We start from the raw sequence: 23,386 nt of genomic DNA, 5'->3' as shown, positions 1-23,386 counted from the left end.
AACTGCAGTGTCCAGAATTCCTCCCCAGGTGCATCCACACTGAGGAAATGGTCCAGTTTGAGACTGCTCAGTGCTGGGGAATCCAGGGAATTGTAGTCTATTGTGGCACCAGAGCTCTCTGACAGAGAAGGCCAAATGCCTCAGACACCAGAATTCCAGAGCATTGAGCTTTGGCAGTTAAAGGGGTCTCAAAGTGCAGGGGGGGGGGGGGGGGGAGGAAGAAAGGGAGGGGGAGTGAATGAGCTCTGGGAGGAGGAGGGGGAGGAGGCGGAGGGAGGGAGGGAGCTAAGGGAAGTGCCAGGACCATCCGGAGCAGCCTCCTCTCTTCCACCGCAGCCCCCAGGCAACGCCTCCTCTCCTCTGTGGATTATTCAGGCTCCTTTTGTCAAAAGAGCTCTGGTGCCACAAGAAACTACACTTCCCAGAATCCTATAGCACTGAGCCATGGATGTTTAAGGGGGGAGTCAAACTATTTCTGCAGCCTTTGCTACCGCAAAGCCCTTCCTATTTACAAGCAAGGCAAAAGCTCTTCCTTTACCAAGCCATTGAAAACCAACCCAAGCGGAGGGCTGATTGCTTCTTTCCCATTGGTCAGCTTCGGGATAAATTTGCATATTACAATTAAAGGGGTTTAGGGCCTCAAAAACGATCCTGTGATAAAGAATTACAAGAATACTGACGCGGTTTACATTTAAAAGATGAGGCAATTAAACTCCCAGACAACATGGCCTTTTTTTCTTTGCTCACTGTAACCTGAAAAGTAAGGCTTCCTGAGGGTAAATATACCAAGTGGGCTCACTTGGTATATAATAGCTCTGAGTGGCAGATGTTTTAAAGAGCTGCTCTCTAGGCTACACCAGTGCGCCAGGTGGGGAGAGTGGCGCACAGCCGCGCGCGGAGGAGCGGACCCCGAACCGAGAACAAGGCGTGGGGGGCCCCCAAACCGGGCCGTGACCGTGAGGGGCCCCCCAAAAGCGTGATTGTCATGGGGGCCGCCGGGTTATGGCATCCCTAGGCAGACCTGTCTATTTTCTCCTTTTCTCTGTTTTGCTGTTCACACATGCTCAGTAAAGGATTTTAGAGACAGCTGCTGTTCACCTTGTCTGTTGTAGGTATACAGACACAGCTACAGTAAGATTGGCTAGACTAGAATCCCATTCTTTCCCAGCTTGAGCTTTATTGCATTATTTACTGTAGTAATCCAGTTCTTAGTCTGTATTTCTCCAGGCCTCCTTCATTCTTTTTTCAATGCTGACACTACTAAAAAAACTTCCAGAGGATGATGAGGAATGTATGGTTTAGGCAGGTGCAAAAATACTGTGTAAAAATTGCCTACTTTATCAAAGACTTTGTTAACTGAGGTATGACTGAATAAAAACCCATAGTTTATCTTCAGTTTTTAGAATAATCCTGATTAGAAAATGTGGGAGATGAAAAGTAGGAAATACCCATTGCTAATGTGCCCTGGTTGCAAAGCTCATTGAGGAGGGAGTCACATTCTGTCAGGAAAAAACATTTGGCAGAGACATTTTGGATCTACACACCGCTGAGTGTCATTTGAGGAGAAAGCTGATCTGACATTATTGGATATGTGTTGTGTTTCTTACAGGGACTTATTGGCTTCCCTGGAGAAAGGGGTCTGAAGGGGGATAAGGGAGACCAAGGCCCACCAGGCCCACAAGGCCCAACAGGACGAGCCATTGGAGAGCGGGGACCAGAAGGACAACCCGGCCAGCCAGGGGAGCCTGGGAAACCAGGAATTCCAGGTGTGCCAGGCCGTGTGGGAGAACTTGGAGAGGCTGGCAGGCCTGGAGAGAAGGTATTGTCAAAGAGAGAATGGGAAAGAGTGTCCATCAGTTAGGAAGGCACCAAGTGGGATAAGGAGCCCTAACGCCCAACGTCTCAATGGACTTCATTTTCAGACTTCATCAGGCCCAAGTGATCTTGGGGTAAGGAAGTGGAAGCAGAGCAAGAAGGAGTCTCTTGAGTGGGATAATCTGTGGGAAACATGTCTGAATATATGTTTATTTTGAAACCCAAATGTATAGCTTTAAAAATAAAACTAAAAGAAAATAACATATTAATAACACACATCATAAAGCCATACCAAAGCAATAAGAAAATTAAATGTCTTCAAAGACCATGGAAAATTTGCTAGTTATTCTGCTTCCACACTTGGCCCCCAGTTTTATAGGTGTTTCTGATACTCAGTAGGAAGATACATGCCTTAGATATGACACTGTGTTGCGAGCTTTTTCATTGCTTTTAAACATATTCTTTTCTTATTCCAGGGTGATCGTGGTGAAAAAGGTGGACAGGGAGAGCCAGTGAGTAGTGTTATGTCATCATAAGGGTTGTGTTACAGCTGGTTATCATGATGGATTACAAATCAGTGTCACAGTGTCTGCAATTATGTAAGTGCACATGCTTGCACAGACCTATAACACCAGCATAAATTCATTTACCTGATAGTTCAAAGCTGATACCTGCAAACACAGGCACTCTGTTACATAAACATCAAAGTCAAGATTTTTACTCCTGCACTGAGGTTCATCTAGTTTTACAGTTTTGTCTTCCTTGTGATCAGTATTCCTGGGACAGTGGAAGTTTTATGGAAGTTAATTTTTGTAGGAGAAATATTTCAGATAACACTCAAAACATTCCCCGTAGAGGAGAAAGGTTGAAACTCAGTTGCTAACAAAGTCTCATTTACTTTGAACAACTATATGGAAGGGGGAAACAGTCCATTTTTGACATCTGTTTAATGCATGACAGACATTGGATACTGTTAACATGGAACCAGCCATTTCTATTTTGTTTATGTTACATAAACAAAGTAGATAATTCTTGTATTTAGAGTACATAAGCAATGAAGGCCAGGGATCCCTATTCTTTTCATATCTGTTATTTGACTGCTCTGAATAACTGCTATTGTATGTGAGTTCACTCTTCCACAATGTATTAAACTATTCGGTTTTTAAAAAAATATTTATGAGCTATTTTTCTAATAAATATTCAGTATGATACACAATAATTGAATAGCCACAAAGTACGCACTAAATCATTAAAAGTAAAACATTCTGTACCAAAATCCAGGCTAGTATAAAATTCTGCTCATAGAAAACTCACTTGGCAGGACTGGAGAAACATCCCTGTTTTTAATGTGAAGTCGAAGGCTTTCATGGCCGGCATCCATGGTTTTTTGTGGGTTATTCGGGCTATGTGGCCATATTCTAGAAGAGTTTATTCCTGACGTTTCGCCAGCATCAGTGGCTGGCATCTTCAGAGAAGATAGCCCGAAAAACCCACAAAAAACCATCCCTGTTTTTCCTGTTCTAAATGCTTTCATCCTGAACTTGACTTTTTGTTGTTATTTTAAATGACATCAATGACAAATATTTTTCATGTTGAGTACAGTTAGTCATGAATGGAAGACCTGTAGAACAGTTTCATTCACTACTTTTAAGAGTGTGCATAGAAGGATTTCCATTGTGACTTAGGGAGGAAGAGCTTGGATCAGCTATTTGGGAAATTATTGATGTACCTTATTCCTTATCTCTTGTCTCAGGGCAGAGATGGCTCACCTGGGCCACCAGGGCCACCAGGACCCAAGGTGAGTGCTTTCAACATTGCATGTCCCTTTCTACCACTTTTCCATAAATGCTGAACTCACAATAAATCATAACATGGTGCTGTTTTACCACTGATCCAAGTTACAGTCAGAGCTTTGCAAAGTTACTGGTTTTACTACTCTGGTGTCCGAATTCCCAGCTAACATGGCCACTGGTAATATCCTGAATCCTTTGAAACCTGTGAGAAAATCTCTAGTTTTAAAAACCCAAGAGGGAGACGAGTGCTCTCTTGACTCCTTTCTCTTATGGTTTGTATCATGTGATAATCAATGTCTTCATGTACACAATGGGTGGCAATTGTGCAGTCAGTTTCCTTGGGCTGTCATTTCTTTGGCTATACAATTCAATGTGACACAAAACTTTACCACCCCATTTCTCCTTCTTCTAATCCTATTATGCCTTAACAACTAAATGAGTCTATTTCTAATAGAAATAAAGTTAAAAGTTCATTCCTAACATGTGTCACCCTACATTAGGAATTGGAATCATATGCAGATCTTGACGGACCGTAAGTTGCAGGAGTCCTGCCCACCCTAGTGAACATTGTGGAATGCTGGAGTTTCATTCAAAGAACATCTAGAGCACTCCATGATTCCCACCAACAATCTTACAGGGCTCCATGATTCTGGAAGAATGTCTGCATGATTTCTATCTTTCTAACAGAGTCCCGGGCTTTATAATTCTCTACCCACTTTAAGCAGAGGACACAGTGAGGAACCATTAACATCTGGCACAGTTAATCCATCACTCTACCATTTCTGCTCATGGGTAGTCTGATTCTATCTGAGCTCTTGTTTATTGGCCTTAGAATTGTGAAATCAAAGAGCTGGAAGAGGTTACTAGTCCAACCCCTTGCCATATAGGAATACACAACTAAAGCACTCCTGAAAGAGGTTCATCCAACTTCTGCTCAAATACTTTCAAAGGCGGAGAGTCCACTACTCTCTGAAACAGTCTGCTCCACTATTGGACAGCTCTCACAGTAAAAAAGTTGTTTCTGATGTTTAGGTATAATCTATTTTCTTGTAATTTAAATCCTTTGGTTCATGTTCTAGTCTTGAGCAGCAGAAAACAAGCTTGCTCCTTCTTCTATATGACATTCTTTCAGATATTTAAAGAGGGCTATCATGTCACTTCTCCTCCTTCTCTTCTCCAAGGTGAACATATCCAGTTTCCTAAGTTGTTCCTCCTAAGGTTTGGTTTCTGGACCTTTGATCATCTTGTTTGCCCTTCTCTGGACATGTTCCAGCTTGTTGATATCATCCTTGAACTGTAGCACTCAGAACTGGACACACAATCCAGGTGAGGTCTGACCAAAGCAGAACAGAGTGACACTACTGCTTCCATTGATCTGGACGCTATACATCTGTTGATTTAGCCCAGAATTTCATTGGAATTTTTTTATTTGTTTATTTTGCTGCTTCATCACACTGTTGACTCATGTTTTGCTTCTGGTCTACTAGAACCTTTTCACATGTACTGCTTTCAAGCCAGGTATCACCTATCCTACCTTTGTGCATTTCATTTTTCCAGCCTCACTGTAATAGGTTTCATTTCTCTTTGTTGAAATTCATTGTGTTGGTTTTAGCGCAGCTCTCCAATATATCAAGGTCATTTTGAATTCATATCCTATCTCTGAGTTATTCACTATCCCCCCTAATTTTGTGACATCTGCAAATTTGATAAGCATGTTTTCTACTCGGGGGTGTCACTGGGAGTGTAGGGGGTGCAAACTGCACTGAGTGACTCCTCAGAGGGAGATGAGCACCCAGTGAGGTGGTTGCTCCTGTCTGTCCCACAACTCCCCTGAATCCCATTGCGGAGAAAGATGGAATATAAATCCTGGAAATAAAATAAATAATATTATATTAATCAGATTTATTGACATTGGCTCTGAGATTACATCTGCACATTCCTTTAGAATGCATCAGTGCAGTTCATCTAGCCTTGGAGACTTAAATTCATTTAGAGTAGTTAGGTATTCCTTTACTACCCCTTTACCTTTTCTGGGCTGTAGTCCCCTTCCTGCTTGATTTATTCAATTTCCACTAGTTAAAGCATTGTCTTCCTTTTGGGAGAAGACTGAAGCAAAGAAGGTAATAAATAATTCAACCTTTTCTCTGTCCCTGTTAACATTTCACCATCTTCATTATGCAGCACCCCTTCCATTTCCTTGTTCTTCCTATTGCTCCAAACACAACCAAAAACAAAACAAAACAAAACAAAACAAAAACACCCAATATTAGTATTTCTAACCTCTAGTGAGCATGAGCTTATTCTGAACTTTAATGTTTCTGACCTTCCCTCTACAAATATTGGTTATTAGTTTGTATTCCTCTCTGGTGATCTCCCTCTTTTACCATTTCTTATACAGGTCTCTTTTAAATATCAGCTCCTCTGAAAGTTCTTTATACATTCTTTAGACACCTCCCTCTTTTCTTCCTCTTGAGAATTGTTTGCAGCTGTGCCTTGTTAGTTGTCAATGATTCTTATTCTTATCAGAATCATTGCTTCTGAAATTTGGGTTGTGATCTAGGAAAAAAAACTAGCAAATCTATCAGAATCTGCCAATGATCTCCCAGTTGACAGAACTGAAATCTGAAACAGATATTAGGTATAAAGTCCTTATGGTTCAAGGAGCTAAGGCAATCATTTTTTTGGTTCATGGGAAAATGGATTTTGATTGGAGTTGCAGTTCTTCCACCTCTGTTGTGAATAAGATTTTTTGGGATGGTATGGGGATATAAATAATAATGCACAGTGAGCGTGAAGGAGGATGTGAATGTGTTTATCTATTTATGGCTAATATATTGATGTGTTTCTAGATAGATGTAACAGATGGAAGCCTCCCAGGCTTTCCAGGAGAACGTGGCCCACCAGGACCCAAGGGAAGCAAGGTTAGAGCCTAGTTCCTTTCCTTTTCCTTGAATGACTGTCTAACATAACATAAGTAAGCCACTTTTGCTCATTTTCCTCCATTTTTTGTTAGGCAACATGACATTCGAAGTGCCCTGGACTCACAGCAATTGGTCACTAAGGCGCTGTACAGATGAGGAGAAAGGGGCAGCAAGATGCCACCCCTTTCTGCCCCAGATGGAGACCGCAGCAACCAAATGCTGCAGCCTCTGGGAGGCCTAGAAAGAATCCGTTCTTGGTGGGTTCCTTTTAGTGCGATGATGATTTCTGCGTGGCGCAGTGCTGTTTACATGCTGCGCCATGTGGACATCATTGTGGTGTGCCCTGACTGTATGGGGGCATGCCAAGATGGTGCCTGGAGTGCGTGTTAGGGCTGCTGCTACTCACCTCTAGATTGGGCCAAGGCCAGCGCAAAGTGCCAGTCTATACCAGCTCTAAGTTAGAGGATCTGAGATGGGACTGAATCTTTGTCATACCCAAGATATTGTGGATTATAATGATGGATGGCAAAACTCCACCTTATAAATTGCTCCTATTTTCCCATTTGAACAGGGCTGTGCTATGCTGCTTATTTCTGTCCAGTAGCTGAAGAGGTGCAGCACCGTGTCTTCCTTCATTCTTTTGTAATGAAAGAATGATATCAGAGCTAGCATTTAAATTCCTTACTTCCCAATCATGTTACCAGAATAACAGAATCTGAAGTTGCTGTACTGTGAACTCTTGCTCTTTGGGGACATTGAATAATTAGTAGGCCATCTGTTTTGTTACCAGTCAATTAAATATAAAGAAATTATTTGGTACCAATATATTAATGTAGATGTCATCCTGAAATAATAAAGACATTGGGAAGAAAAATGGAAGAAACATACTCATTGTTAGAAGAGAAAGTTATCTTTAATGTGTCTTTCCCTTCCCTTTTGTCCTTTTATATTAAAATTTGTCATCAACAATTAAAGACTGATCTCAACAGATTAATTTAATTAAAATAGAATGCAGGAAGGTTGCTTTTTGAGCTGAAATCCAGAAATGTACCCTGTGCAAATCTCTTCAGAAGTATGTTCCATTGAATCCAATGATATTTATTCCAAGATTAGTGTGTATAGGATTGTATATCTCAATCCATAGAGAGAGGCAGGTAAAAATGATGAGGATTATGATGATACAGAAATGCAGGAACAAACCATGTTGTAGAAACATATTTTTCTTTGTGGGCAAAGTGATTATGTAGGCTTAATTGCTGGAGTTTACACACAATTTGGAAAAATTTCCTTTTTGGACTGCAGCTCTCAGAATTCCCAGACAAAATGGTGATTTGTTGAGTAGAGGGTTTATAGGCTATATAGTCCATAAAGGCAGCTTTCCCAGGCTCTGGGTTTACATGTTGGCATTAGCTTTTTGTGTGCCTTCAAGTTGTTTCTGACTTACGGCAATCCTAAAGTAACACTTTCACAGAGGTTCCTTGGTAAGATTTGTTCAGGGGGAGGGATTGTCTTTGCCTTCCTCTGAGGCTGAGACAGATTGATTTGCCCAAAGTCACTCAGTTGGTTTCCATGGTTCCATGGGGATACAAACCATGGTCTCCATACCATAGTCCAGTGCTCAAACCACTACACCATGCTGGCTTTCGAGTTACTGGTTATGCATGGGGTGATGAGAAAGAACTATACAAAACTATGATACCTTCTGCCTCTTGAAGGCAGCCAGCTAACTATTCCATTTCTCTTATACAGGGAGAGCCAGGAGAAGATGGCGAGAGAGGCTCTAGAGGCGATAAGGTCTGAGTGTAGTAAGTCTCCCACCCCTGCATCTCTCCAGCTTTTCCTGTGTCTGTTCTGTACCTTCGCTTGCAAGAAGGGAAGCTCTTCTTTCCTTAAAGTGTATCTTGCTTTTTTACTCTTTTTCTCTATCCCTTTCATTAGCTTAAAAATAATTGAAGAGACCTGAGCCAAAAAAGGGGCTTTATTTTTCCACAATCAAGCTGGGCTGCTGTGTCTACAACAAAGGTACTCCTATCCAGCAGTGCCAAATGGCCATCACCATTCCTACTATGGATTATTCTGCAGGAATTTTCTGTTCTCAGTTTTAACCTTGGTCCAAAAAGTATTCCTACAGAGCTAGGCTTAGTAGCTTGGCTTGCTTCTTATCTAGAGCCAGGAAATGTAATATCTTCAGACGACAGTACCCAGAATCCCCCACTTGAGGAGATCAAAAATAACTTACCCATTCTCTGTTCTTGTCCCCCCCCCATAGTACCAAACCAGACTCCTCTACTCTCATAGTGAGTCCAGAAAAATTTACATATCATTGCCAGGTCAATTACTCATGTTGGATCTAGAAATCTCTCTGGGTTCTAAGTTTTAAACTTCCTTTGGAATATGTGTAACAATGCCAGAGTCTAGTACTGTACAGAGCTGGAAAATAAGAAGTTACATGTGGTATAATTACCTATCACACATTACTGTTCTTGATACAAAGCAATGTAATGGAGTTACTTTTCAAAAGTAATGGAATGAATGGAAATGAAGTCACTTTACTGGTGTAACAAGTAATGGTTTTTAGTTACTTTTCTAAATTACTTTTAAACAGCCTGCTTAGAAGCATTTTGACAAGAATTTTTCAAGTTTAAGCCATTCTCTTAGCAATACCAAGGGCCTTTAGAAGTAATTGTGAAAGCAGTAAGCAACAAAATGGGTGACATAGGAAGTTACTTTTTACATGGTGTCATGAATAACAACAATTGATTACTTTGTAAATACTTTATTGAGCAACCAGAGAAAAATAGAAAATGTCTATTTTCTAAGCTTCAGTCTAGCAGAAGATATGACATGTTAAGGGCCAAAAAGGTATCTTCTCCCTATTTACCTGTATCTTGATAAAGGACTATCAGATATTTGGGGAGGAAAAGGTGAAATGTTTCATGAAATGCTCACTCTGAGTGGAAAGGAAAATAAATTTCAAGTGATATTTAAAATAACACTGCAACATTATGAAGTCACTGGGATATGCAGGTAGGTCTGCTTATTGAAACTTCACATGCTCACTGCTACAGTTAAGATAAGGGAGTTCAACTTGACATCTTCTAGGATACTGATAGCTTTCTATACTCTTGGTTGAACTGAACAAAGATTCGTGGATTCCAGGGAAAGCAAAGCAAAATGAAAAAATAGCCTTCATCATAATGGGCACTGAAAGACCTGAATGTGTACTGGCTCTAGGTTTAAGGAACTGACACAGTGTTGCCACTTGGGCCTCATTCCCACGACATTTTAAACCGGTTTGCAAATCAGTTTGAAGTGGTTTAAATGACTCTGGTTCTCACTTGAAGCGAATTGAGAGGAGGGCTACGCGCTAGACACATTTAACCTACATCTTTCTGATGCTGATTTTTTTGCATCTTTTTGGATAAATTGATTCCACACAAGTGTGAACCAGATGCAGATTGGAATCGATTTCAAGAACTGAATTCATGAATCAATTCAGTGTCAATGTGAATGAGATGCGGATCAGAATCAATTTACTATGACATCATAAAGGGTCACTGGGTGGGGAAGCAGAAATTAACAACCTGTGTTTGCCCACCCTTCGACCCTCATACGGAAGTACATCAATATGATTGCAGTGATGGACAGAGAAAAAAAATCCTGCTGAAAACAATTAAGATTGAACCGATTCATTTGCCAATGTGAACTACAAGTGGATTATTTTGAGAGACTCCTGCAGGAAACAGTTTAATCGATTCATTTGTTAATGTGAACCACAAGTGGGATATTTTATTTTATTTTACAGCAAGAAAATGCGATCAGGGAAAATGTAGTGTGAACTATGCTCCGCTGCTGAACCGATCCATTGATTCGGATCGCAAAGCAATTTATTTATAAGTGGGAATGAAGCCTTGGTTGCCTTTGTGACATCTGATGACCCTTTGAATTGCAGGGTGAAACTGGCCAGAAGGGAGAAAGAGGTGAAGCTGGTGACAAAGGCAGGGATGGCTCTCCAGTACGTATTGCTGACAGACCACTGTGACTTTAGAAATAATGCTGAAACTCTGTTGGCCTGCTGCTTACTCCCACTGTCTTTTGTTGTTGCAGGGACTTCCAGGAGACAGGGGCCTTCCAGGCCCAGAAGGGAAAGCTGTAAGTCAAAGGGAGGAAACGTGAATATATTAAGATATGAAGAAAGAGAAAGTTTTCAAATATTGGGAAGAAAAGCCTTATCCCCAGACACTTTCAGCCAAATCTGAAAGTGGCAAGAAAGCCCCTCTCTGTCACAAACCATATTAAACTTCATAAAGGATTTGTACAAAAAGATCCGGTCTGGCTAAAATGTTGGAGTTCAGTGACTAAATCTGGATGTCTGGGGAAACCAGCAGTCCAGGAACACAAAGTATTTTCTCCAGGTTTCCTGTCTGCTATACAAAAACCTATGTGTCTCTCCAGCCCTTCAGCTCTGCTGCAGTGGAATCACCAAAGTATAGATTCTATTAGCCTGGACATAGGTGATGCTTACAGTGATATGTAGAGTTGGGATGGAATCCTTGCTGGGTGGAAACAAACTGAACTGTGAGTGAAAGTGGTAGGGATCATCCTGGTTATTTGATAGAGAGTGTTTTTAACATCATTGGAAGCCAGAGAGAGATTCCAGGACAAAGAATAAAAAAGGGAGTGGGTTGTATTCTGTTCATAATATATTTCCCTTTCATTCCTGGCTATAATTGATTCATTGTCACCATGTGCCTCTTACCACAGTAATGATGTCATTTATGATCTAGGATCCTCACACATGTTGTCTTGGGAGCACAACGGATGGTTGCATGATTGGGTCTGTTGTGCTTTCTAACTGCCATTCATGCTGTCTTTTGGAGGTCATGTTCCATCTAAGGAGACCCTAGAAAAAGGACCTTCCTAATGTCCATCCCCTGTAGGGATAGTTGCTTGTGTTTCTATCCAGTCTTTCTACTAGGCAGAGCAGACCTGTTCTGTCAAAAGCAAAGTGTTCATGTTTTATTCAGGCTGACTGAACCCTCTGTTTTATGTTTATGTATGTAATTTGTCTTGCAATTTGTCCCTTATTGTCAGGCAGACCATAGTGAAAAGAAATAAGACCCATCTTTTGTCAAGTATGGGTTGCCCAAGCTGATAGTAGTACTACATCAATGTGACATGTCAAGAAGGAACCTCCCTGTCTGTTCCTTGTTATATTTTATGTTACTTGTTCATGCATGTCTGTTTTTGTGTGTGTGTGTGTGTGTGTCATTCCCTCCCTATCCAGGGCCTACAGGGTGTTAGAGGGCCATCCGGCCCAGCTGTAAGTAATCTTCCTTAGTAGATTTCATTAGACTGGAGTCATTGTCTATACTTGCCTTCTTCTGCTTGCTTGCTCACTCTCTTTTTAGTGCAGTAGGAGTGGCTCTGCCTTGGCACTGAAGAAAGCAAGGACCAAGCAAAGCTAGCTTATGGGATTGCTCTGGGTTTCGCTAACTCTCTGGATATTTGAATTGGATCTTTGCAGGGCTTGCCAGGCTTCCCTGGAGTTCTGGGCAGACCGGTAGGTGCTCCTCTTCCTATTCTCCCTCCTGTGTCTCACTTACCCCACTTTGCATGCAGCAATATGCCACTTGCTGATTATAATATGTGGTTGGCTTCCATCTTTGTATTGTGTTTACCTTTATTTTCTGATACACTGCAAGCTTTGCAGAAAGAAAATGGAATCATTGCCTTGGCACACTGGTCAAAACATGGTTTTAAGATTCAGAATAAATTTAAGTTTTCTGTTCACATGTCAAATGAAGCTTAGATTTAAATATTTGTAATGCATTTTGATGTTCTGACAATAGCTCTATAAGGAGGAATCCATAATTATTGTTGGAGGAAGGTGATTTCTTTAGTTTATATCCCACCTTTTTTTCCTGAATGTGACCAAATCAGAATTATTTTCCATGGAGGTCCTCAGCTCTAATTTCAAAAGCCATGAACTCACTGGCCTCACTCCACCATTCAGAAATGGTGACTTTGAGAGAGAGCAAATAAACATTTTCCTTTTTATGTGAACCATTCCAGATATGCAGAAATGTGTCCTGCAAACTGGAGTTGTACTAGTAATTTTTACATTATACTGCATATATTGCCATTAGCTGCCTTGAGTGATGTTTATCAAATACAAAGATATAAGTTTTTCAATAAATAAATAAATGTACAGCAGTTTCCACAACTCTGGCAGCTAGAAAGAACATGACTATGATCCGGGGGTATCCATTGTGAAGTTTCCTACCAATTCACATGATATTTTCTCCAACTGCCTATGGTATATAAACACCCAAGGAAAACTGCATGCAGGAAATTGGGTGGTGAAAATCAGTATGGATTGGTCCTGGGTTGAACATTCTTCAGGAAAAGACAGAGGGGGAAGCCTATATCCTGAGTTACTTCATGGGATTAATTATGGAGAACTCCCCTGAAATATTTTGACAAATCTGTTTTTTCCTCTGTATCAAGGCTCCTAGTGTAGCTAACCAAGAAAGCTGAGAAATAAATCCGATACACATCAACCACTGATGACATGTCTGTTTATTCATACAGGGTAACCAAGGAGATCCTGGACCACCAGGCCCTCCTGTAAGTAAAACTGGCATTTTCCCTGAGCAATATTACAATTTAAAATCAGTTTACATGAGTGTACGTATAAAAATCTTGTTTCCATTGTCTGGGAGGAGAGCATGTCATCTAGTGCCTGGATTATTTCATAATCTTAAAGCTGCTGCATTATGGTTAGACTGGAAACATCAGAATGAGATTGGCCAAAGGCAGAATAATTATTTTATTTTATTTTATTTTATTTTGATGGGAAGCAATGGTTACTTCATTCTCCATCACTGTCCAGTCTTTTTCTTAAGACCTAATCTTTCAAGATCTTTGCAACAAAAGATAAAAAAGGTCAGCATCTTGACACAACAGTTACATAGAACCCAGAGCAGGTTTTTTTAACATGGAGTCAAATAAGCAGTTTCAGTGTGGGGTTGCTTCTGGTTCGTCTCTAAATGATAGTATTCTAGCTCAGCCTGATAAAAATCCAGTTCAGTTTTTTTTTTTTAAACTCTGGTTCAGTTTAACACCTTGTAGCTACAATATGTAGCTTTTTTCCTCTCTGGAGAAGATCATCAAAGATATGATAGAAAATAAATCAGTGTGTTGTGTATACAGCTTTTGAATTAGCTTAATCGTATCTCTTCTTTCCACACAGGGTCCTGTTGGCCCTCCAGGCACTCAAGGTCTACCTGGAAAAAAGGTATATGTTCTGGTTTAAATGCTAAAGAATGTAGACTATGATAGGCATTGTGGAACCTTCATCTTCTCAAGCCAATGACAGCTCAAGATTTACAGTCTTAGCTTTTGTGCAGGTAAAATACCCCAGACTCAGGGCCGGCTCTAAGTATTTGGCCACCCTAGACAAGAAATATTTTGGCACCCCGTCACCCCTCATAATTAATATAAGTAGTTCTTCTCCTTTTGTTAAAGTTTTAGCCTTCTGCTTATATTGTCTCTGTAGCCTAATTTATTGCCTTTTATAGAACAACATTCTTTTTCTTATTTCTGATTACATAATGATAAAAGACATAGGATACAGGGCGGCTGTGCACCCCCCCCCCCCCATTCCCTATGATAATGTAATAATAAATGGAGTACTCACTTAAACAACTAAAACTTCCTCTCTACTTAGTTTAAAATTTTTCGTAAGAATGCAACACAGCATTATACGTACTAGGCAAACATTCAAAATCAAACACAGACACTGAAACACTATTGCATGGTCACTACCAAACATACAGAACACAAAAACAAGTTTGTTTGTTGTAAACAGTAAACTCAAGACGACTGGCGACTAGCATTCCGTGTTGTGGCACCAAGGGTAAGGCAGGTGAGCAGCAAGAGGAGAGGGGGCTGCTGACCTTGAGGTTACATTCAAGGTGCATGTGGAAGGCAGATGATGTACCATGTGACCATACCATAAGTTTATGTTTTGGTCATTGTACAAAGAAACAGTCATACGGTAGCTTGCTTTTACATCGCTTGCTGTAATGAGTTTTCACTTTAATATTGTTTGATTCACCAAAAAAAATGTACAAAAAAGCTGCCCCTAAATTTTGCCTATATGGATAAGCCGGCCCTGCACCAAATTTATTTACCACTTGTGTCCAGCACTATTTCGTAAATGCATTTCTGAATCCCCTATTTTTTTTAATCTGTGGCACAATAACCTTATTATGATACCAGTTGATTTGTCCATATTCTCCTTTGCAGAAACAGGACAAGTTAAACTGTATGTGTCTGTTATTGATTTATAATATTGGGGGGGAAATCCCCTTTATTTACAGGGAGATGCTGGAGAACCTGGTTCCAGCATTCGGGTAAGTATCTCTAACCTACACTCTTTAGTGTATATATCCTGCTGAAGCTGAACGTTTAACACCAACCGATTTAAAGTATCTGTTCATTGCCAAAGTCATAGTCATGGGCTTTATGGGATCTTGTCTTTCTCTAAAAAGTGTGAGAAATCTCTTTCATTCTATCAGAGATGGGTATTATTATTATTATTATTATTATTATTATTTTTACCCCGCCTTTCCATAGAGATGATCAAGGCGGCTTACAAGGGTTAAAAACATTACAATACAAGATAAAACAATTACAATATAAAGGTTAAAAACATTGCTATGAGGAATAGGAACAGGAATCAGTAAAATACACATGTCAAGGGCAAGAAAAGGGAAAAATCAATTTACGATGGTCCGGGGTCAAAAGGAAAAAGACAAGGGGCAGAGAAATGAACAATTAACTAAGGTGGGAAGGCCAACCGAAATATATGCGTTTTTAAATTTTTCTTAAAAGAATCTAATGAAGCGGCAGAGCGGAGCTCTACAGGGAGCTTATTCCAAAGAGAAGGGGCAGCGATGGCAAAAGCCCTCTGTGAGGTACTCACAAAATGTGACCTAGGGACCTCCAACAAATTTGTCCCGGATGTTCTAAGAGTGCGCGGCAGATTATATGGGGAGAGGCGGTCCTCCAAGTACCCTGGGCCCAAGCCATTTAGGGCTTTATAGGTCAAAAACAACACCTTGTATTGAGCTCGGAAGCGAATAGGCAGCCAGTGAAGATCTTTTAAAATGGGTGTTATATGGTCCAACCTGGAGCTACCAGCGACCAATCTAGCTGCCATATTCTGCACCATTTGCAGCTTCCGGGTTTGATACAAGGGTTGCCCCATGTAGAGCACATTGCAGAAATCCAATCGAGAGGTTAACAAAGCATGTACAACAGTTTCAAGGTCCCTACAGTCCAGGTAGGGACGCAACTGGCGTATCAGCCGAAGCTGATAACAAGCACTCCTGACCGTCGCATCCACCTGAGATGTCACCTGGAGCGACGAGTCAAGGAGTACTCCCAAGCTGCACACCGAGTCCTTCAAGGGGAGCGTGACCCCATTCAGGACCGAGTGACAGATCTCACCACCCGGAACTGGGGAACCTATCACCAGTACTTCCTTTTTCCCTGAATTCACACTGAGTTTGTTCTCCCTCATCCAGCCCATTACCGACGCCAAGCAGGCATCTAGAGGAGAGATGCCATCCTTAGTTACTACATCAGTCGGAGATACAGAGAAGACTATTTGTGTGTCATCAGCATACTGATAACACCGCGCCCCGTGTCTCCGGATGATCTCTCCCAGCAGTTTCATGTAAATGTTGAATAGCATAGGGGACAAAATCGCTCCCTGAGGGACCCCAGATGTAAGGGCCCTCTTATCGGAGCGACAGTCCCCCAGCTCCACCATCTGGAATCTGCCCGAGAGGTAGGACCGGAACCACTGCAAAGCAGTGCCCCCGATACCCAACTCCCTCAGGCGTGCCAGAAGCATACCATGGTCGATGGTATCGAAAGCCGCTGAGATGTCCAAAAGCACTAACAGGAACACGCTTCCCCTGTCCATGCCCAGACGGAGATCATCAACTAAGGCGACCATGGCAGTCTCAACTCCATAGCCCGCCCGGAAGCCGGTTTGAAATGGGTCCAGAAAATTGGTGTCATCCAAGATCGATTGAAGCTGGAAAGCGACTGCTCTCTCGATCACCTTCCCCAAAAAAGGCAGCAGACAGTTCCTTCCTCTGAAATACAGTTGGCCCTCCATATCCAAAGATTTTTTATCCATGGATTCAAACATCCATGGATAAATATTCAAAAAATACATAAACTCCAAAAAGCAAACCTTGATTTTGCCATTTTATATAAGGGACACCATTTTTTATCTATCATATTTAATGGGACCTGAACATCCACAGAGTTTGGTATTTACTGGGAGTCGTGCAACCAAACTCGAACAGATATCAAGGGCCCACTTTATAGCCCACAGCACTTGATATTCACTGGTAGTCTCCCATCCAAGATCTGACCAGGGCTGACCCCTGCTTAATGTCCAAGATCAGACAGGATCTGGTGTCGTTAGGTATCTTTGGTCAATTTTCTCTTCTCTTAATTGCAGGGCTTACCAGGTCCTCAAGGGAATGTTGGACTCCCAGGAGCACCAGGAACTCCAGGGCTTGTGGTAGGTGACCAGTGTGCTTCTCTAGTTTGGAAGCTAGTAAAATGCCACATTTACAGTTCGTTCCTTACTACTCATTCTCCGGATGTTAAGTCTGTGATGTCCTCATTACTTTTTACTTGTTTGTGCTTTTTTCAGGGTCCACAAGGCCCTCCAGGGTTACCAGGACAAGTGGTAAGCTTGTTTGCCAGTTTTATATCTGGCAGACCTTACAGGTCTTCCATTTACAGATCAAACTTTACCTCTTCCATATACTAAGTTTTTTTCCCCAAATATACATGAAGATTCTAGCAGCTTTTCCGCTGTTTCCTTAGGGTGAGTCTGGAAAACCAGGTATACCAGGCAGAGATGGAGTGCCAGGGAAAGAAGGGAAAACTGGACTGCCTGGGGAAATGGTAAGACAAGACACAAGATCGCATGTAATTGGGCATGGCACTGAGATTCATGCTAAATGACCTTACTTTCATTGTGTGGGTAAGACAAGAGAGCCCAAATAGTTAAAGCCCAGCTAGCTCCATTTGTTAACTTTTTTTCTAGGGTATCCGAGGACCTGTAGGACCTGCTGGCCCCAAAGGAGAACCTGGGGATGCTGGACCTCCGGGACAGGTGAGAAATGCTTTCCCTTATGTGGACCTGTGATTTATCTTTCATCTGTTTTGTTTCATCCTTTACCAACCTGGCACTCTTCACATGGATCTACAACCCATCATTCTCAACAAACATAGACATGTTGTCTGGGAATTTAGGAATTATAGTCCAACGCATCCAGAGGGTAATAGGTTGGAAAAGACTACTCTATTTGCTTTTTAAAAATTTATAAATGACTATGTGTCCTTTCTTCCTTTGTTTAAAATGTTTTGCACCTCATCTTTAAAAGTGTTTGATGTTTTAAAACATTAAGAATGTTTTTAAAATTGTTAAAATGGTAATGAAACATTTTGTCACACTGATTGTTGTTTTTCACTGATTATCTATTTATCGTTATTTGAATCATTTTATCTTTCCCAGCCTCTTTATACAGGTCCTTAGTTATCTTTGTAAAATCTATTACTTGAGGTTTCCCTTAACAAGACAAACAAAAATAAAATAACTGAAAGAGAGAAAGAAAGTATAGAGGATAGCAGAAGCTAGCAGTGTGATTCCAGAAATATTGTAATATGCTAGATGTTGTTGCAGACCACTTATTGTACATTCTGAATGCAGTTGTTTCCTTTTTGATTCACTATCAGCCAAATATGTGAACCCAAAATATATTGATTGTTTGATTGATTACAATTATTTCTGCACTGTTTTTCATTTGAACAAAATCTGGAAGTGGTTTACAGACTCTAATAAACAAAAAAAAATTAAATGCATGAAAAACACTTCTGAACAATTAATGGCTGTAGAAAAATCAAGGTAATTCTCCCCCCCCCCCCAGTAAAACACACCAGCACTGAAGACTAATGTGCTGCAGAGGGGACATAATTCTCAAGGTGGATGCCCATTTATATATCACTGCCAAACAGAAATCCATTAGTCATGTCATGGACACAGTGCCCCTTTTGAGGATTTCAGTGGCTTTGTGGTTTGGTATAGTGCTTCATCACAAACAAATCATCAGGAACAGATGGTATTCCAGTCAAACTGCGGCAATCCACATAGACAGAGTCAACTCTAGTGCTAACAAACATATGTCAACAGATATGGAAAACAAAACGATGGCCAACAGATTGGAAATGATCAATATATATCCCCATGCCCAAAAAAAGGAGACACAAAAGACTGCATCAACTATGGCGGGGTACAGACCGCCGCTTTGCGGCGGTCCGCCGCCACCGCCATTTGCTCCGCGCGGGAGCCGCAGCAGCCAAACCTCGCGACTCCCACGCGGAGCAAAAAAGAAGCTCCATTTCGGAGCTTCTTTTTGCGGCGCCTCAATGACGTCGCGAGGCGCCTGGCGCGGACTCGCGACATCATAGGCGCCGCGACACGTCTGGACGCTGTGCGTCCAGTACATAAAGATGGCGGCGCCCATGTAGAAGGGGCGCCGCCATCTTGTACGTATACAATACGTACTAGGGTTAGGGGGGTGCGGAAGCACCGCCCCTTCCTAACCCTAGTACGTATTGTATACGTACTAAATGGCGGTTTGTATCCCGCCTCTAGGAACATAAAGGAAAACAGACTTGGACACAGAAGAAGGAGGAGTGAAAATAGGAGAAAGGAATATCATCAATCTAAGATATCCAGATGACACCATAATACTAGCAGAAAACGGCCAGGGCCTGGAACAATTGCTAAGAAAGATCAAGGAAGAAAGTGCAAAGGCAGGACTACTGTTGAATATAAAGAAAACAAAAATAATGACAACAGAGATTCTAGACAAATTCAAGCTAGACAACGAAGAAATAGAAGTAATGAGTTCTCATACATGGATCAAACACTGATAGAAACAGGGACTGCAATCAAGAAATCAGAAAAAGATTAAGAATGGGGGGCAGCTATGAAAGAACTAGAAAAGATTCTAAAATGCAAAGATATACAATTGAACACAAAAGTTAGAATCGTACAAGTCATCATTTTTCCTTTTACCATGTATGGATGTGAAGGCTGGACAGTTAAGAAAGAAAATAGGAAGAAAATCAATTCATTTGAGACGTGGAGCTGGAGAAGAGTGCTGAAGATCCCCTGGGCAGCAAAAAAGACAAACAAATGGGCCCTAGAGCGGATCAAGCCTGAAATTTCCCAGGGAGCCAAGATGACAAAACTGAGGCTGATGTACTTCAGCCACATCATTAGAAAACCAACAATGCTAGGCAAGGTGGAAGGAAGTAAAAAGAGAGGAAGGCCACATGCTAGATGGATGGACTCTATTAGGGAGGTCATGGGTATGAGTTTGCAAGAACTAAGCAGAACAGTGGAGGATAGGGACTCTTGGAGGTGTCTCATCCATAAGGATGTCCTGGGTTGAAATTGATTTCAAGGCACTTAACAAAAATAGTGCTTCTACAGAGGAGTCTAGGTTTTCTATGGCCAAATTATGCCTTTTTCTCTCACGGAAATGTTCATTAACAATTCACATTGATGTTTAGGTAGGACAGTACACCCCTCTTCTTCTTGAGTTTCAGAAAATATTGCTTACATTTCTAACTATGTGTAATTACTTGCGTACATTTTACAAGAAGTCGTCATAACAACCATTCCTTTCATTTAATGCCTCACATATCTATTGATCTTCCTTCTCTTGTCTTTCTTGTCTTCTCTTATCTTATCTATTTGGCTGGCTGCAGACTGCTATTGGGCCTCCAGGCATAAAAGGCGAGAAGGTAGGCCAAACTCTACATGGATTAATGTGTAAATGTGTATAATGTACTCTGATGGGACTAAGAACTGGGATGCAAAATTACTGGGTGCTTTCATAGCTTGGGAAAGATTGTAGAAGAAGCCTCAATACCCAGACTCCAACTCAAAAGACTGCAGTGTTCAAAAGTGGTGTCTGCAGTAGGTCCAGAATAATTTTGTTGGAGATAGGGTGGTGGTGGTGGTGGCAGAATTTGAAGGATTCTACCATGCTGAATATCTACATGATGTGTTTTAGGGTGAACCAGGTGATTTTGATGGAGAAATTTTTGGAAAACCGGTGAGTTGGCCTTATACTTTTCCACTGTAATTTTTCAGACCCATTCCCAAAACCAAGACTCAGTGCTTATCTTTCTGCTTTTAGGGTGCCAAAGGTGATCGAGGTCTACCTGGCCCTCGAGGAGAGAAGGTGAGGATTGGTCCTCAAGACATGAACCTTGGCCTTTTTTTCTTTAACAACGGTGTCCTTTGCTTCTTTTTAGTGTAAATCTCATTTGATAACCTTTCTTTTTCTGCCCTAGGGTGAACCTGGCAATCAGGGGGAACCTGGAGATCCCGGAGAAGATGTAAGTACTGTGGCATGTACTGTAAAGCACTTAGTCCAGTCATCACACCAGCAAGGACAGCACAAAAGTCTCTTTTGAAACTATTGTGGTGTTATTGTTAGGAGGCTTAGAATGCACCATCTTAATTCATGTTTCCCTAAGAGGAATGCCTAACTCCATAGGGAGACTTGAGAGATCCATGCTCATGTATTTGTGAATAGAACTAGACGGTGAATAGGCTAAAGAGCAATGCAGCCACCTCACATGCTTACACCATCACAAGCCTGGTTGAAAATACTCTGTGTGTGTGTGTGTGTGTGTGTGTGTGTGTGTGTACACACTCACATACACACAGACAGGATAGATAGTGACAAAATAGAAATGATTATCTAAAATAGAGTAATTTTCTTAGAGTGGTCAATATTAGCTATATATATAATAACCTTTACTTATTTTATATTTCCTGTCTTTGGATATTAATAGGGAGCTAAAGGATCTTCTGGAATCAAAGGAGAAAAGGTATGAAGTGCCTGTTGTGTATTTTATGTGTGCATCTGTTGGTCACAGTCTAAAAATTTGTTTTTAAGTGTTTCTCCTGTCCCTAAGAGTAACTGAGTATTTACCTTATTCATGTTGTCTATAGTATTCTGATACTCTGCATCATTTGCACTATCTGCAAGTGCAGGCTTCCCCATCATGGTTTCCTCCAGATATGTTTGACTACAACCCCATCATTCCCAGAGAGGTTGGCTTTGGGAAGTGTGGGAATTGTAACGAAATGTGGTATTGGCAGGTAGGAACTCGGCAACAATCAGAAGGGTATATGTAATTGAGGACATCTTTGTTTTGGTTCCAGAAATTGTCATATCCATCTCAACTATTCTGCCAGTGAACCCTCTGGAAGTAGACTAGACCCCATATTCTTTTATGTTTAATTTAATAACAGCCATAGAATTCTTAATCAGTGCAGATTTTGGTGAAATAAACAACTAGATCCTATTAATTATTTATTCAACATTTACTCATCTTTTCTTCCACCTCTACCATGCAGGGTTCACTTGGGATTGGCCTTGAAGGACCCCCTGGTCAGACTGGACCTCCAGGCTTGAAGGTAATTTCTTCACAGCTACCTACCTTTATTCCTCGTTTCCATATGTTTCCAAAAACTTGTTTTGGTGTTGAACCAATGTGTGCTGTCAGTAATAGACTGGTTGAAGGTGAATAAACTGAATCTCGAACCAGATAAGACAGAAGTACTTCTGGCCACTTGAAAGCCAGATCAGGGATCAGATCAGGGATACTACCCTGGTGGCGCAGTGGTTAAATGCCTGTACTGCAGCCATTCACTCAAAACCACAAGGTTGCGAGTTCAAGACCAGCAAAAGGGCCCAAGCTCGACTCAGGCTTGTATCCTTCCGAGGTCGCTAAAATGAGTACCCATACTGTTGGGGGCAAATTAATTTACTTGCTAATTAGCTTACTTGCTGTTCACCACTATGATCTTTGGAATAGCGGTATATAAATAAAACAAATTATTATTATTATTATTATTATTATTATTATTATTATTATTATTACCTTTGCTGTATAGGGACACTCCACCTGAAATTTCAGGTTCCCAGTTTGGGCATACTCTTGGACTCAGACCTGAACTAGATGCCAAGTTTCAGTAGTAGGCAAGAGTGCATAGAAACTTCAGCAACTCCAAAATGCTGTCACTGCACTTCTAACCAGGGCTGGTTACAAGGAAGACATAACTGCCTTGTTTCAACAGCTTCACTGCCTACTGATCCATTTCTGGGCACAATTCAGTGTGCTAAGTTACGTTCTATAAAGCCCTGCACAACTTGGCTCCAGACTATCTCAAAGACCTTCATACCTCCCTATATGCAGCTTCTCAAGTTTTAAGATCATCGGAGAGGGGTCCACCATCATTACAGGCTCATTTGGTGAGGACATTGTAAAGAGTCTTCACAGTGGCTCCTCCTAGACTATGGGATTCTCTCTCCCAGGAGATTTGCTTGGCTACCTCTTTGCTATCTTTTCATGGGCTAGCAAAGATCTTTTCATTTAAACCAGCCTTTGGTTATGAACTGGTTGTAGCAGAATTGTCTTTGAATGCTATGTGCTGTTTATATTCCCTTTTATGTTTTAAATGCTATAAAGGGAAAAAACAGACTGCTCCAAAGGGATGGCATCAAGCCACCCCTTACAAAGGTGGATTAGGGTCTCAGCAACCACATGCAAAACCATAGTATCAAAATTGGTCTCCAGAGCACTGCTGGAGGATGAATGGTGGTCGGGCATCAACGCAACAGCAATTTTGTGCACGGTAAAACCAGTTTTAACCTGTTCTAGCCC

The 23,386-nt window shown here is 41.2% G+C and overlaps 1 protein-coding gene across 8 annotated transcripts in view; it reads left to right on the top strand.

Annotated features, from left to right (window-relative positions):
* Positions 1-23,386, top strand: part of COL7A1 (collagen type VII alpha 1 chain) — a 172,616-nt gene that overhangs the window by 114,042 nt on the left and 35,188 nt on the right. For all 8 annotated transcript variants that reach the window (XR_006102318.1, XR_006102320.1, XR_006102319.1 and 5 more), the window contains exons 76-96: positions 1,610-1,819; positions 2,292-2,327; positions 3,569-3,613; positions 6,458-6,529; positions 8,279-8,323; positions 10,482-10,544; positions 10,637-10,681; positions 12,057-12,092; positions 13,124-13,159; positions 13,785-13,829; positions 14,917-14,949; positions 17,079-17,141; positions 17,277-17,312; positions 17,453-17,533; positions 17,676-17,744; positions 20,411-20,446; positions 20,719-20,760; positions 20,845-20,889; positions 21,002-21,046; positions 21,509-21,544; positions 22,077-22,136. Coding sequence is in view for 4 of the 8 variants with exons in the window: in XM_042453283.1 (XP_042309217.1) it covers positions 1,610-1,819; positions 2,292-2,327; positions 3,569-3,613; positions 6,458-6,529; positions 8,279-8,323; positions 10,482-10,544; positions 10,637-10,681; positions 12,057-12,092; positions 13,124-13,159; positions 13,785-13,829; positions 14,917-14,949; positions 17,079-17,141; positions 17,277-17,312; positions 17,453-17,533; positions 17,676-17,744; positions 20,411-20,446; positions 20,719-20,760; positions 20,845-20,889; positions 21,002-21,046; positions 21,509-21,544; positions 22,077-22,136 (1,179 nt within the window). In the remaining 4 variants the exon portion in view is untranslated. The remainder of the gene's footprint in view (positions 1-1,609; positions 1,820-2,291; positions 2,328-3,568; positions 3,614-6,457; positions 6,530-8,278; positions 8,324-10,481; positions 10,545-10,636; positions 10,682-12,056; positions 12,093-13,123; positions 13,160-13,784; positions 13,830-14,916; positions 14,950-17,078; positions 17,142-17,276; positions 17,313-17,452; positions 17,534-17,675; positions 17,745-20,410; positions 20,447-20,718; positions 20,761-20,844; positions 20,890-21,001; positions 21,047-21,508; positions 21,545-22,076; positions 22,137-23,386) is intronic.

This window comes from Sceloporus undulatus, chromosome 2 (genome assembly GCF_019175285.1).
Source record: "Sceloporus undulatus isolate JIND9_A2432 ecotype Alabama chromosome 2, SceUnd_v1.1, whole genome shotgun sequence".
Lineage (NCBI taxonomy): Eukaryota > Metazoa > Chordata > Lepidosauria > Squamata > Phrynosomatidae > Sceloporus > Sceloporus undulatus.
Note: the sequence above shows the minus strand (reverse complement) of the source record. Positions and strands in the feature narration are given on the sequence as shown.